This window comes from Aplysia californica, unplaced genomic scaffold (genome assembly GCF_000002075.1).
Source record: "Aplysia californica isolate F4 #8 unplaced genomic scaffold, AplCal3.0 scaffold00162, whole genome shotgun sequence".
Classification (NCBI taxonomy): domain Eukaryota; kingdom Metazoa; phylum Mollusca; class Gastropoda; order Aplysiida; family Aplysiidae; genus Aplysia; species Aplysia californica.
The window spans coordinates 156,010-168,450 of NW_004797432.1; the positions used below are offsets into that span (position 1 = coordinate 156,010).

Consider the following 12,441-nt stretch of genomic DNA (forward strand, 5'->3'; position numbering starts at 1 on the left):
GGGTGAGAATAGTGGGTCATGGGCTATTCTCGCCAGGGGTATTATCGGGTATACATTGTGTGTATATGAGTTGTTTGTATAAAAGAGGCATTACAAGTTGGATTTGTTAGAACATTTTTGGTATTAGTTTCCTGCCCTTTTCTTCTATAATCACCTTCTGCAATACTTGTTCAACATACTTGAAAATGCTTCTAACCCTGTTAGATTCTGCAGGTGTTTTCTCCATTTCCAAACATTTTGAGGTGCTCATTTACTTGAAAAATTGGCAGACAAATGGCTTTTTCTAGCAATGCTCATCGCCTGCGGGGTAATTTGTGGCCTGTTCAGGATCATTGGTAGCTCTTATAGTTATGGGAAACCCCGTTGACAAAAGTGAATGAATGAAACCTGGCAACTAATAAGGCAAGGCCAAACTTACTACTACATGATGCAAGCATACAACGCCAACTAAGAGGAGCTGCGGATTAATCATCGACCAGGTGTTCCACGTGTCCTCTTTATTGGTGTAAAATTTCAGATCCTTGTGTGTAGTACATTTTAATTTTACGTACCAACTTAAAATTACCTCCCGTCCAGCGATAAAAGACAAGAGCCGGAAACTGGGTCACAAACTGAACAAGCTCACCTGCTGGCATGCAAAGTGTGCATCATCACTAGGGCATGTGTTTGGTTGACTTAAACCAAGTAGGTCACATAGGAATCCTTTGTAGGTTTGTTAAAATTTAGTGGGGATGATCTGAGAACAGCGCTGATTCTTTTAAGACAAAGTTATTTCGTTCTCTAAATTCAAGCAATTTCTGCACAGTATGTTCAAAATTAGATCAAAGAAGTTTTTAAGCATAGGTATGTTGAAAATTTATAAAGTTTTGTAATGCTACGCAAACCTGTGCCCTCTACTGGTAGCAGTGTAAGCTATGTTGCGAAATTTAACAAGCTTTCACGCCTATATTAGCCTTAAAGATCCAAAGTTTTTATGACATTGACAACGTGATAGCAGAACTAGATTTTCTGCACTAAAAGCCACACAGAGGGTTCAAGTTTCATTCATATACTCCAACTCATTACTGAATTATGAAGTTTTCCCTCAAAATACATATATCAATCAAGAATTGTCCCACTTTTTGGTGATATTTTCTTATATGGTCGCTTTTAAGCCCATGAGGGCTATCCCGAAAAATGCTGTTTTGAGAAAATCGAAGGTAAAGTTTTTGCCCCTTGTTCAGTTTCTTTAAAAGACAAGGAGAGTTTTCTCTATAACCAAACAAATGTAACCACCAATGAAACCAAACTTCTCCTGTTGATAAAGCAATGTCCACTTTTGGTGTAGGTCAAGATTTCTGGAAAGCTCCGAAATCCGAGTTAGCCCGCTTCTCCTTAAAAGCGACCATATGTTCCCAAAAATATTGGAACAAAAAATCCCGATATAACTTTTCAGTTTCAATTTATCAATGGATTTTTTAAAGTTAAAATCCACAGTTCTTAAATTTTACTTTTCTTTAATTTTTTTAACCCCATTACTACAAGCGTCACATAGAGCCCCTAACTCAGAAACTCAATGGAAACCATTATCATCACTGTTACACAGTCTTTCATAATTTCATCTAGAACTTCTGCAGCCTAAGAGGAAGGTTGATAGACTGGTCTGTTTGATGCCATTGCGGAAAGCAAAACCCCCCCCCCCCCAAAAAAAAACCACACAACTCCGAACGTCAACGCTTCACCTCTTCAAAACAATGAAAATGACGCTCGGATTCATGGGAGACTAATGTAATATTAATGAGGATTAGTGGTGACACTGTTTTGTCCCTTTAAACAGTGGAAAATTACACTAAAAATGACTTCATCATAGGCCCGCCGAATCAGCAGGCACATGGCACAGGGAAACACTTCTTGGCCCGCTGAATCAGTGGGACAGTGAAGGGGTTCAAGTAGTTTTAAAGCAATTTGGGGGAAAATTAAATTTTTTATTGTCATTGCTATTTTTTCTGTGAATTCTCTTGCTTCTCTGCAATCTGGAATACCCCTGTGGAAAGAGTCAGCGGGACAGTGAAGGGGTTCAAGTAGTTTTAAAGCAATTTGGGGGAAAATTTAATTTTTCATTGTCATTGCTATTTTTTCTGTGAATTCTCTTGCTTCTCTGCAATCTGGAATCCCCTGTGGAAAGAGTTAAAAGTTTTAATTAGTCTCATTTAGTTGTTTTTTAAATTATTTGCAGAGGAGCCCTCAAAAGATAGCACGAGTCCAGAAAAAACTGCTGATGATGTCTCTACAGCAGATGTGAAGAAAAGTGAGCAAAAGGCTCAGAAGAGGCAAAGAGACGATAGAGAAGATGGAGAGAAGAAACAGAAGAAGAGGAAAGTGTCTGCAGGGAAAAAGAAGAAAGAGAAGGTTGCTTCTGACAGCAAAAAAGAAAGGGTGAGTCAGAAACTTTTCAAGTTAAATGTATTGCTATAAATAAGTAATCTCTGATTTGGCAAACAGTTTCAAATGTTGAAGTGCAAGGATCTCTGCTTTTATTAATCTCAACTGCATAAAAATATTTTATTCATATGGTGTGTTGTCAGTCTTATTGAAATATATGGTCAATGCTGTTTGGGGTATACCAAGACTACATCAGTTACTTCCATCAAATCCTGAGTGGCTCACAGAGTGCTATTTAATAGCATAAATGGGGAAGACTGCAGTAATAGGTTACATTGGTACAATCATCTATTTTCACAGTTTGTTTTTATCAATTGCACAATAATCTTTTTAGCCCCCCCCCCCCCCCCCCCCCCCCGAGAAAGGGGGGCCCAATCCATGGAGGCCAATTCCAGCTGCTGTGTATCATAGTTGGTTACGAAATAGATGGAAGTTTTGGATGTCTTAGACCAGTGTATTTGATATTTTTGTGCAATTTCAATAAGTAGGCTGTATGTGTAGCAATATGATTTCCCTGAAATGATAAATAATTGTGAGCTTTTTGAGTATGATGACATGTGTGTGCAGAAAGCAATGCATTCTCATGAATTTTTTGGAAAGATTGATATTACATCATTTCAGATTTCACCCACTATATCAATAAAATGAGGATAAAAGTATTTTCAGCAAATATAGTCTGACCTGTTCTAACATTATACAGTCACCTAAAACAATCACCTGTACAAACGACCACTTCCCACTTCTCCCCTTGTGGTTAAAAAAAAAAAAAAATTTTTTTAATGTAATAATTATCATTACACACTAAAATGTCTGCAGTCTAAGGCAACCTCTTTTCGCCTCAGCAAGAGTAGCCATCTTAGACAATTTTGACCGTATATCTAATCTATCATTGTTTCCCCATTTCAGAAGCGCATCACCGATGTTCCCGAAGAAGAGCTGACAAAGCCAGGAACAGCAGAGGATGTTCACAGTGTCATGACGCAAGCCTTGAAAGAACGTCTAGGGCAAGCTGCTTTGGAGGACCTTCTTCCTGATGCGGGTAAGCTCCTGTGGTAAAAGTAAATTTGAGCCCTCCATTTGGAAGTTATGTGACCAACTATGCACATCCGTAGTTCTCTCTGACAGTTGGCCAAATTTGGGTTGTTGTGCCATCTTGTATGAAAGACGCTTTTAACTTATTTTGTGTATGGAGGATCGAACTTTACTTTTATCTCTTCTTTTGCCTTGTGGTCCACCACCTGCATGCTTACTCTGTTTTTAACAAATTGATCTGACTGGCTTTGTAAGAATTGAAGACTCAACTGGAAAAACGGGTATAGTCATAAACTGGAAATTGTGAAGGTGTCAGTTTTAAAAGCTTGTGGACTCATAACTTCATATTTGTTTGATTGGTGGTTTATTTTATGTGTGTTTGTTGGATGGTAAATCTAACAACTATAATCAACTAACAGTTGAACAGAAATACAGTTATGAGCCAAAAAGCGTTCAAAATTGGTACCCTCGCGATTTTCAGTTTGTGACTATGCCCGTTTTTTTCAGTGGACTCTCAATTATTTTCATCTTTAAGTTTCTAGATTGTGGGGGGTTTTTAATTGCACTTTTTATTTGAATTTCAGTTTCACTGTGGTATCATCTCTTAACCATTTGGCCATTTGATGAATGCTGTGAATTGTAATACAGTCTAACTGGCTCTAAAAGCCAACTATCTAATACAATTACCTGTACATAGGACCGTTGAATGGTGTATCTTCGGTAAAGCTTTGGGAGGGTGTAAAAATAGAAAAGTCTGAAATTTTTGGCTTCTCTGGATTGCTTGCAGCGGTGGTGATATAAAATATGAAGAGCATACAGTAATAATGAAACCATTGCTAATTCTCAAATCTTTCTGAAGTACATGTAGTTCATGTTTTGAACTTACTTTCTATTTGTCTTTTTTTTTGGCAGAAAACGATTTCTTCACGAACAACTCTGACTGCTTGAGTCCTTCTGCCTATTTGAAGTTGATATTACATCCTGTGTGGAGATCTGCATTAAAGAAAAGCTTGTACATGAAAAAGTTGGGAAGCCCTTGTTTGCTGATTATCACGAGCTCAGCCATCCGAGCAGTTGAGTTAAACAGGTCTGTTTTTTACATCTTTTTTTCCACATCTTTGGAAGGTCAGGAACTTTGAGAATGACTTCATTTGATTTGAAAGAAGATAATGGTAATGTGAATCATAGTTTCATATACTTGTAAAATTGTTATTGCAAATTTTCTCATGTAAGTAAAGGTATTGGTTCCGTTGTGCTTTTTTCAGATGCTTAGATAGATGTTATGAGTTATCGCATAATTTTTTAGTAGAAATACAGTAGTACCTTTTCAACCTTTTCCTCTTTGTCTATGCTTTTGGAAGCATGTTTCCGGGGATGCCTGTTGGCAGTAATCTGTGTGAAGAGTGCTATTTGTATTGCATTTGCTTTTCTTTGACTATTTTATATTAATTTTATACATATTTCCCTTTTACAGACAGATAAAAGACTTCCTTGATGGCAAGTGTAAAGTGGCCAAACTATTCGCAAAACACATGAAGGTTGGTGTAGCACTTGTGCTCTCAGAAATTGACCATAAAGCTTAAGTTGTATTGTATGTGTTCAAGAGGGAGCTTGTTTGTTAATCTTTTATCTCTTGCTTTGAATTTCAGGGTCTGATGCTAAATGATCTTTGTACTTGAGTAGGTTTGATTCAAGATAAACCTTGAAAAAATTAGACTCCCAGCATATTGGAGTGTTTAGTAGGAATTTGTTACCTGATAGTGTTAAAGATTTAATTTTCAAAAATGTCTATTTTGTCTGATATTGTGCAATGTAATGGATGTGCTAATCTTGAAAGAAGGTACGGTATGAAATAAGCAAGAACAATGAATTTTTTAAATTAGACTTGAAATTGTACTGGATGCCACCATCAGATTTAACTGATTCACTCCCCACCTGTTTTCCTGTTTGGACCACGCCCCCATTTCACACTACCTGATTATGGAAGGGTGATGTCAGTAATCACTTGTAAAATTGATCAATGTTAGTAAAAACCATAACATGTTATACATCAAAATGCTCACAAATGAATACAGAATACAACTGTTAGATTTTCATAAATTTGTTTTCAAACTGAAAACTGATAAAGCAACTGGAAGTGTGATTTAGTGAAAAGAACAAAATAAATTTTACGCACAAAATTCATCTTACCTCATATGTGACAGACAGCAAACTCCAATTTGAGTCTCCAACTCTTGACATCTCAAAGGTAATCCAATTATGAATCACTTAGAAACACCTTGCTTGAACCAAGCACAATAGAAAAAAATTACTGGAACCACAAATGGAGGCACCTGAATTCCACAATATTGACTATTTACACTATTTACACGAACACGCTCCAAGGACGATGAAACTGTACACCTCACACCCGCCTCTGCGACTCAGGTGTGTGGTACAGCTCGAAGCAGCCCTTAGGATGCAGATGAGGGTGATGTGCACAGCCTTTGCAAAAGAAGTTGGTCCTCTTTCGACCTTCTTTGGGCTTGCTGCACACCTCGCAGTTGCGATCCTTTTGGGAGTAGGCGATGAGGTGCTTTGTTCCCGTGTAGCGGTCGATGAGGCTGTTGGTGGGAGGCATATTAGATGGAGCTTTGTCGACTTCCCCCTGTGGCATGTGGGCGGCTGCCAGTGCTACCAATTCCTTGACGAGCACCCTCTTGAAGGCAGCCAGCGTTGACTTCTTCGCGTGCGTTTGGTTGTATAGGACAAGCGCATTTACTTGCACCAGCTCCATGAGCCAGTGGAAGATTTTCTTCCACCACTTTAGACTTTTCCTGGTGTGCAGGTTGTAGTACCCAACATTTTGGTCTACTTTATCACAGCCATTCATCCTGGCGTTGTAGCTGTGAACGGGCGCTGGCTTGGAGGCGTTGCGACCGCGGCTGGTCGGGCGCTCCTCCACTGTCGTGTCGCACATGGTTGACACCACCACCACAGGTTTTTTCGCCTTCTTGTCCTTCCATGCCACACAGAGGACTTCATCTTCTGGTGCATAGTACCAAGACCTCTCCGTGTGTTGGAGACGAAGGGTCTTGAGGTCTGTCGGAAAGCCGCGACGATTCAGGTTCAAGGTGCCGGTGAAATTGGTCCGGTTGTTTGACAGGTGCCGGATCAGATCCAGGGACGTGTAGAACCTATCACTGTAAACGTGGTGGCCTGGACCTAAGGGATCCAGTAGGGTCTCGAACACTTTTACCGCCTGCGGATTAGAATGGTCTAAGTCCACACGGTATGATGTCTCCCGCCCAAAATAAATGAGCAGGTTGACAACGTATCCCGTCTCGCTGTCAACCAGTCCAAATACCTTCACATGGTATTTATGTGGTTTCGACGGGTTGTACTGCTTGTACTTCCATCGTCCAGTCCACCCGACAACCATCTCGTCCAGAGCAAGGTATTTTCCTGGGTAGAATGCCCTGCGGAAGCTCTCAAGAACAGAGTTCACAAAGGGCTCAATTTTGTCTTTTCCCTCAGCAGATGAGTTCTCCGAGCAGTGAAGCATGGTATGGTAAATTGCCTCAAACCGCTTGCGGGGAAACATTTGCGAGTACCAGGCGCAGTGCTCTGTCTCGGCCTGTGACCAGTAGTCACGAATAGCTGGTCTCCTATTTAGTCCCATCTGCGTAGTGACAGCTAAAAATTTCAACAGTTCATACCGCGAAATATCCTCCCAGTTTGCATAAACAGAATGCTTTCTCGCCGGTGTGTTCTGCTGAACTTTTGTCAATGCATACTCGTTGATGGATGATAGGAGTTTATTTTGTATGGTCTCAGTAAACAACGCTGTGAAGCAGTCAAGAGGGGTTGACGATTCGCTAAGGCCAGCCTCTTCCCTCACTCCAGACGAACCATTAGGAGGGGTGAACCTAAAATTCTTGAAACTCACCGGCTCACCTTCACTGATCTTCGCCCATGCTGGTAACTGAGTCTGAGCAGAGCTAGATCTAGCCCTAGACCCAGATGTAGTATCGAGTCTGGGTCTTTTTCTCGACGGGCCTTGCCTCACAGTACTCTCCTCATTTGTGTCTACACTGGTACTAGTACTGGCACCATCGCTAGCCCTTGAGGACACACCTCTTTCACTGACTTCGCCTTCATTGTCACTGTCACTACTTGGTGGACCAAAGTCGTCATCACTAGTACTAGCGCTCGACTCATACACGTAATCATCCTCAGATTCATCGTTACAAAAAGTTTGCAACAAATCAAGTGCTTTTGTGGCACTCAAACGCTTACTTGATGATGATGATGAAGATGAGGATGGTCCTTCCGCCATGATTTGGTCCTGGGATGAAAACACGAAACGCAATACTAGTCAGAAAAACTTTCCCAAAGCACATAAAATCGACCACTTCGCTCGAGTTTCACTTTGAAAGTGACGCTGAAAGGATACGGAGTCAGAAACCAGTACAAAATTTAGTTTCGTATTAGTAAATTCCTCTTTAGTACCGTGACGCTCCCAGCGGCTCGCGGTCCAAACAACGAAACGCGCGAGCCGCTGCCAGCGGCTCGCGGGAGGGAATCAGTTAAGAATTTCTTTTGCTTCATATTTTATTCACATTCTAAGTAACAATCCTTTGTGATTCAGATTAATTTTGATGGTCAGTTATACTAAATTCCAATGTGTTATTTTTTACTGATGATATGTCATCATAGTTTTATTTTCCTAAATCTTGGACTTCTTGTGTACAGGTTGAAGACCAAAAAAAGTTTTTAAGCAAGACAAATTGCCAAGTGGGAATAGGCACTCCTGGTCGAATCTCTGTCCTCATCAAACAAGGTATGTATTATGTTTGGTTTGGTTTGCTTTTTAAAAAATTTATTTTTAACAAGTCATTTGCTCACAAGAGTACATTATTTGTTCCCCAAATAACATGTGAAATTCTGCATAATTGTAACATTATATAGCAATGCCAATCAGGCTTCCGCGCGCTGCAAAAATTTGGTCCCCGTTTTCAGGAGAAATTTGGGACCGGGTCTGAACGTAAGTGACTAACTTTCTCAACCTCGGTCTGCTCTATTTCTGGACCAATGTGAATGAAACTTGGCTACCAATCAGAAAATAGGGCAAACTAATGATATGCGGATGTTGAAGTTTGTACACATAAATTAACCTATACTTTTGGTGTTGGAACACTTTCACATCGGGTATACTGAAAATGTAAGGAGCTTGAATTTCAACGTCGAGATGCAGGGTCCCCACCAGGTCGGGAAATCGGGAAAAAGTATGGAATTTTGAGATGGGTCGGGAAAAAGTTGGGAATTTTGTGATGGGTCGGTAAGTCGGGAAAGGATAGGGCCTGTGTAATGTGTAGCTATCTAGACTGTATGGGTGATGAATCCTGAAGAGGAAACATAATTGAACCGCTGTGGCGGAAGTGTATGTGTGACACCGAGGCTCGATCAGGAAGAATCAAGATCTGCTTTCGTTACCGCCCAGAAATTTTCCGGTAATAGTCTGATACTACTGATAGATAATGCAACATTTGTAACATGCAGGTTATGCATTATGAACGCTGTGTCGCCTTGAAAATAAATCAATATTAAAAATTGCCCTCTGCTGTCGCTTTCTGGGAAAAAAAAGAAAAAGAACTTATACAAGCGCCTTGACAGGTTCGCCCTCGTGACCGGTCAATGAACCTCTGTGAGCACCGGCGGTCTGAGTGCTGTGAAGTAGTCCTCTATAAGGTTCACTCGTGGAAGGGGATTGGGGAGGGGGGGGGATGAGAGCTGAAGGCAGCGCTAGAGGACAAAAACTGAACTTGGAAGCAAATTTTTAGCATTTTGATAACTACTTTAGAGCTCTCTGCAAAGCGCGCGTTGGTGCAGGCCTTGTGTGGAATCGGGATCCGTCATGCCTTGTTATTGAACTAAAGTGTTCGCATTTCATTGGATGGGGTGATTGTAATTTATATCTATATTTTAGCTTTCTGTTCAAGATTGGCAGATTTTCAGTGTCACTGCATCTTGCGCCCCCCTGTTCTTACACCTCACTCTGAATAGGTGTACTTGAGCCATTCTAGTTATTACTAATATTACTCTTCTTTGAGTTGCAGCAATGGTTTTCGTCTTCACGTTTATTATATGAATCACGACACCCAGATTGGTTATTGACAGTCGATATTCTAGTTCTAGGTCTTTTCTCAGGCTCAAAACAGGATTCATTTTTTATATAGGGCCTATAGTTTGTTATGTTGGCTAATATGATGAGGGGAAAATATAAATAAGTAAGAACAGACTGAAATACCAAAGTCTCTCAAGATCCCAGTGCCACACTGACATGTTGTTGACTGGATATAATGTATCTACATGTGTGTGTGTGTGTATTCACAAACATATACATGTATTATATCAGATATAAATGGAGCACACGCTTTCATTGTTATGTAACGTGTTCCTGGAAAATGGATAAGGCCCCTCCCTTGGAAAATTGGGAAGATGGGTTGGCAGTCACCCAGTATTATAGTCATCTATTGTTTGAAGACTATACTACAAAATGTCATTTGCATTCATTTATAGACATTTTGACTTTTTATCATTGATAGATTGGCTTTTTTGGGGATCATTCTTGATGCGCAGCGGCCTGATTTTTCCCTCGAATTGGGGTCTTGAAAAAATTTTGCAGGATTTGGTGGGGACCCTGGAGATGGTAAGAGATCTATCTTTCCTCTTAGTGTCCGCAAATTTGAACGTTCTGTGTCAAGCAGTTGTTTAGACCAGATCATAAATGTTCGGCTACCCGTTTGTCCAAAGCGGCTTCGCAGGGAGGCCGGCCATTTTCCCCTCACTCCCTCGGCAAATGTATCTGACCTACAAATTCCCGCGTGACTATTCCGAGCCCGTTCATTGTCAGGTGGGAACCAGTTGGCTTCAAGCCATTCCCCCCACCAAAAATGTATTGCTTTCCATCTCTAAAGGAGTTCCCGGCCAATGTCATGATGCATCATAAATCGTTGTGTTGTGACCAAACCGACCAAATTAAAAACAAATGAAAGGCAGGTTCACTGCCAACAGATGATCACATTACGCAAAGGCGATCGAACAGTCCTTGAGTATTGGTTCCAATCCATCTAGGAAGTTACAGCGCAAAACTAAAAAACGAGAGCAATGGTCGAGAAAACGTAAGCGTCCACGAGTTTAGAGTTTGATAGAATGCAGTCTGATGCTTGCTTGTAGGCCCCCCCCCACCTAGTGTGTGATGTAAGATCAGGCGGATGGCTCAGATGATCGGGTAAAGCAAGGCATCGACGAGTTCACACCTTGGTGCATCCCGTCTGGGGGAAACATTGTAACCGCTTATCCAGATTTCCAACAGAGGTGTGATCGCATTCATGAGTGGATGATCCGTGACGCGACGGACCGTACAATGATCGCACATTTTCGCTACGTGGTTGAACAGCTGAGCTCGCCCTGGTTTCTTATTCTTTTTTTATCAGCTGAGCGCACCCAGGTTTCTTATTCTATTTTTTTTCTTATATAAAGAAAAAACCCAACTATATTATGACCTGAACAGCGGGATCCTAGGCGAACTGGGACCATATTGGGATCTTAGGCGGAGACTACTGTATTTTCAGTTGCTTTGGGTTCTTTCCAAAACTCGTAAGGTCCCACATTTTCTGTCGTTCTTTTCTGCTGAGACACTTGTATAGCATAGTTATCTAGGTGTGGATGGTGCTATTTACACTTGAACAATATTTTGTAATAAATCTATCCTTTCAATGCCTTGCCAGGGTGTAGCCTGGTTCCCCCTTACTGCCTCAGTAACGGTAGGTCTTGCTTCTTTTCTATCCCTCTGTATACACTAAATGACTTGTCATGTCCATTTGCATCTCTTTACATAAACCAATCATGTCTCAACCAGTATTTATTTAGAGTTCTTGTGCTCTTCTTCCTTCAGGTGCTCTTCATATAGAGAGTCTTGTGGGCGTTGTGCTGGACTGGAACTGGAGGGACCAGAAGCTCAAACGTTTGGTCGACATCCCAGAGGTCCGCGGTGATCTCATGACTTTACTGCGGGAACACTTGCTGGAAACTGTACATGGGTCACCTTGTAAATTTGCACTTCTGTGACACTTTGCAAAGTGTCACATCTTTCTGTGGTGGTGTCTGTTGCGTGTGTGTCAGTGTTTGTAGATGTATTTATGTAAGTATTTGCGTGGAAGCCAGGCTGACAGTCCTAATGTTGTTGTCGATGTAGTTGTTTTCCTGAACCACTACTTAAGTCTGTTCTGAGTGATTAACTCTTTGCGCCAACTGGCTGTCTTTCTTGGCAACAGTCTGAGTCAATTGATCGATTTTTTTAGCCTAGTCCTAACCCTTTGAGCCCTAGCCCCCTGGGTGAACTTTTTCCCTCTGCCTGGGCTCCTGAGCCCGATTCAGAAAAAATTAGGTATGGCACCATAGGAAGGCTGTCATAATAAAATCAGTCAAAAAAGGGAAAAAACAGACACATATATGATAAAGGAAAAACTAACCTGTATTTTAACGCCAATATTCTGACTTGGTATGCCAGTCTTTCCAGCAGGTTGATCCTTTTTTTATGCAGAGATGTCGGTTACAATATCCACATTTCACATTTGATTTGACAGCTTTCACAGGGCAGTCCTTATATGGAACAGCTGGGTTTTCTTTCCTAAACTTTTGGTGTTTGTAGGAACAGACTGCACACAGATGGTTTCCTGTATCATCCACTCCAATCTCAGGAAAGTGCAGGCCAACATTCTGGAGTCGAAGCGGCAGCTCCTGTCCTTCGATTTCCCGTGGTCTTTGTACTGCGGCAGTGCGGTACTCACCAACCAAAGCAAGGCAGTATTCGTTCAAAAAATTCCGTAGTGTGTACTTCTTTGCCTTCTCTGGATCCACATTTTGAAATAAAACATAGGCATTGTAGACTGCCCACATGACAAACTTCATAAAAAGTCTCCTGGGCCAACGATAATGTCGACG

At 41.1% G+C, this 12,441-nt stretch overlaps 2 protein-coding genes across 2 annotated transcripts in view; one reads left to right on the forward strand and one right to left on the reverse strand.

Moving 5' to 3' along the window:
- The window catches only part of LOC101851864 (protein CMSS1), a 19,296-nt gene extending 6,871 nt beyond the window's left edge, over positions 1-12,425 (forward strand). The window contains exons 2-7 of the mRNA XM_005097725.3: positions 2,216-2,415; positions 3,328-3,460; positions 4,366-4,540; positions 4,928-4,991; positions 8,188-8,275; positions 11,393-12,425. Coding sequence (XP_005097782.1) covers positions 2,216-2,415; positions 3,328-3,460; positions 4,366-4,540; positions 4,928-4,991; positions 8,188-8,275; positions 11,393-11,565 — 833 coding nt within the window. The 3' untranslated portion in view covers positions 11,566-12,425. The remainder of the gene's footprint in view (positions 1-2,215; positions 2,416-3,327; positions 3,461-4,365; positions 4,541-4,927; positions 4,992-8,187; positions 8,276-11,392) is intronic.
- On the reverse strand, positions 5,056-7,134 carry LOC118477639 (piggyBac transposable element-derived protein 4-like). Its single transcript, XM_035969600.1, has one exon. It carries the CDS (start codon positions 7,112-7,114, stop codon positions 5,858-5,860), a length of 1,257 nt encoding a protein of 418 aa, XP_035825493.1. The 5' UTR covers positions 7,115-7,134; the 3' UTR covers positions 5,056-5,857.
- Positions 12,426-12,441: the final 16 nt, after the last annotated feature.

Coding starts and splice junctions, on each gene's coding strand:
- LOC118477639 (XM_035969600.1), bottom strand. CDS start 7,114: ATGGGACTAAATAGGAGACCAGCTATTCGTGACTACTGGTCACAGGCC.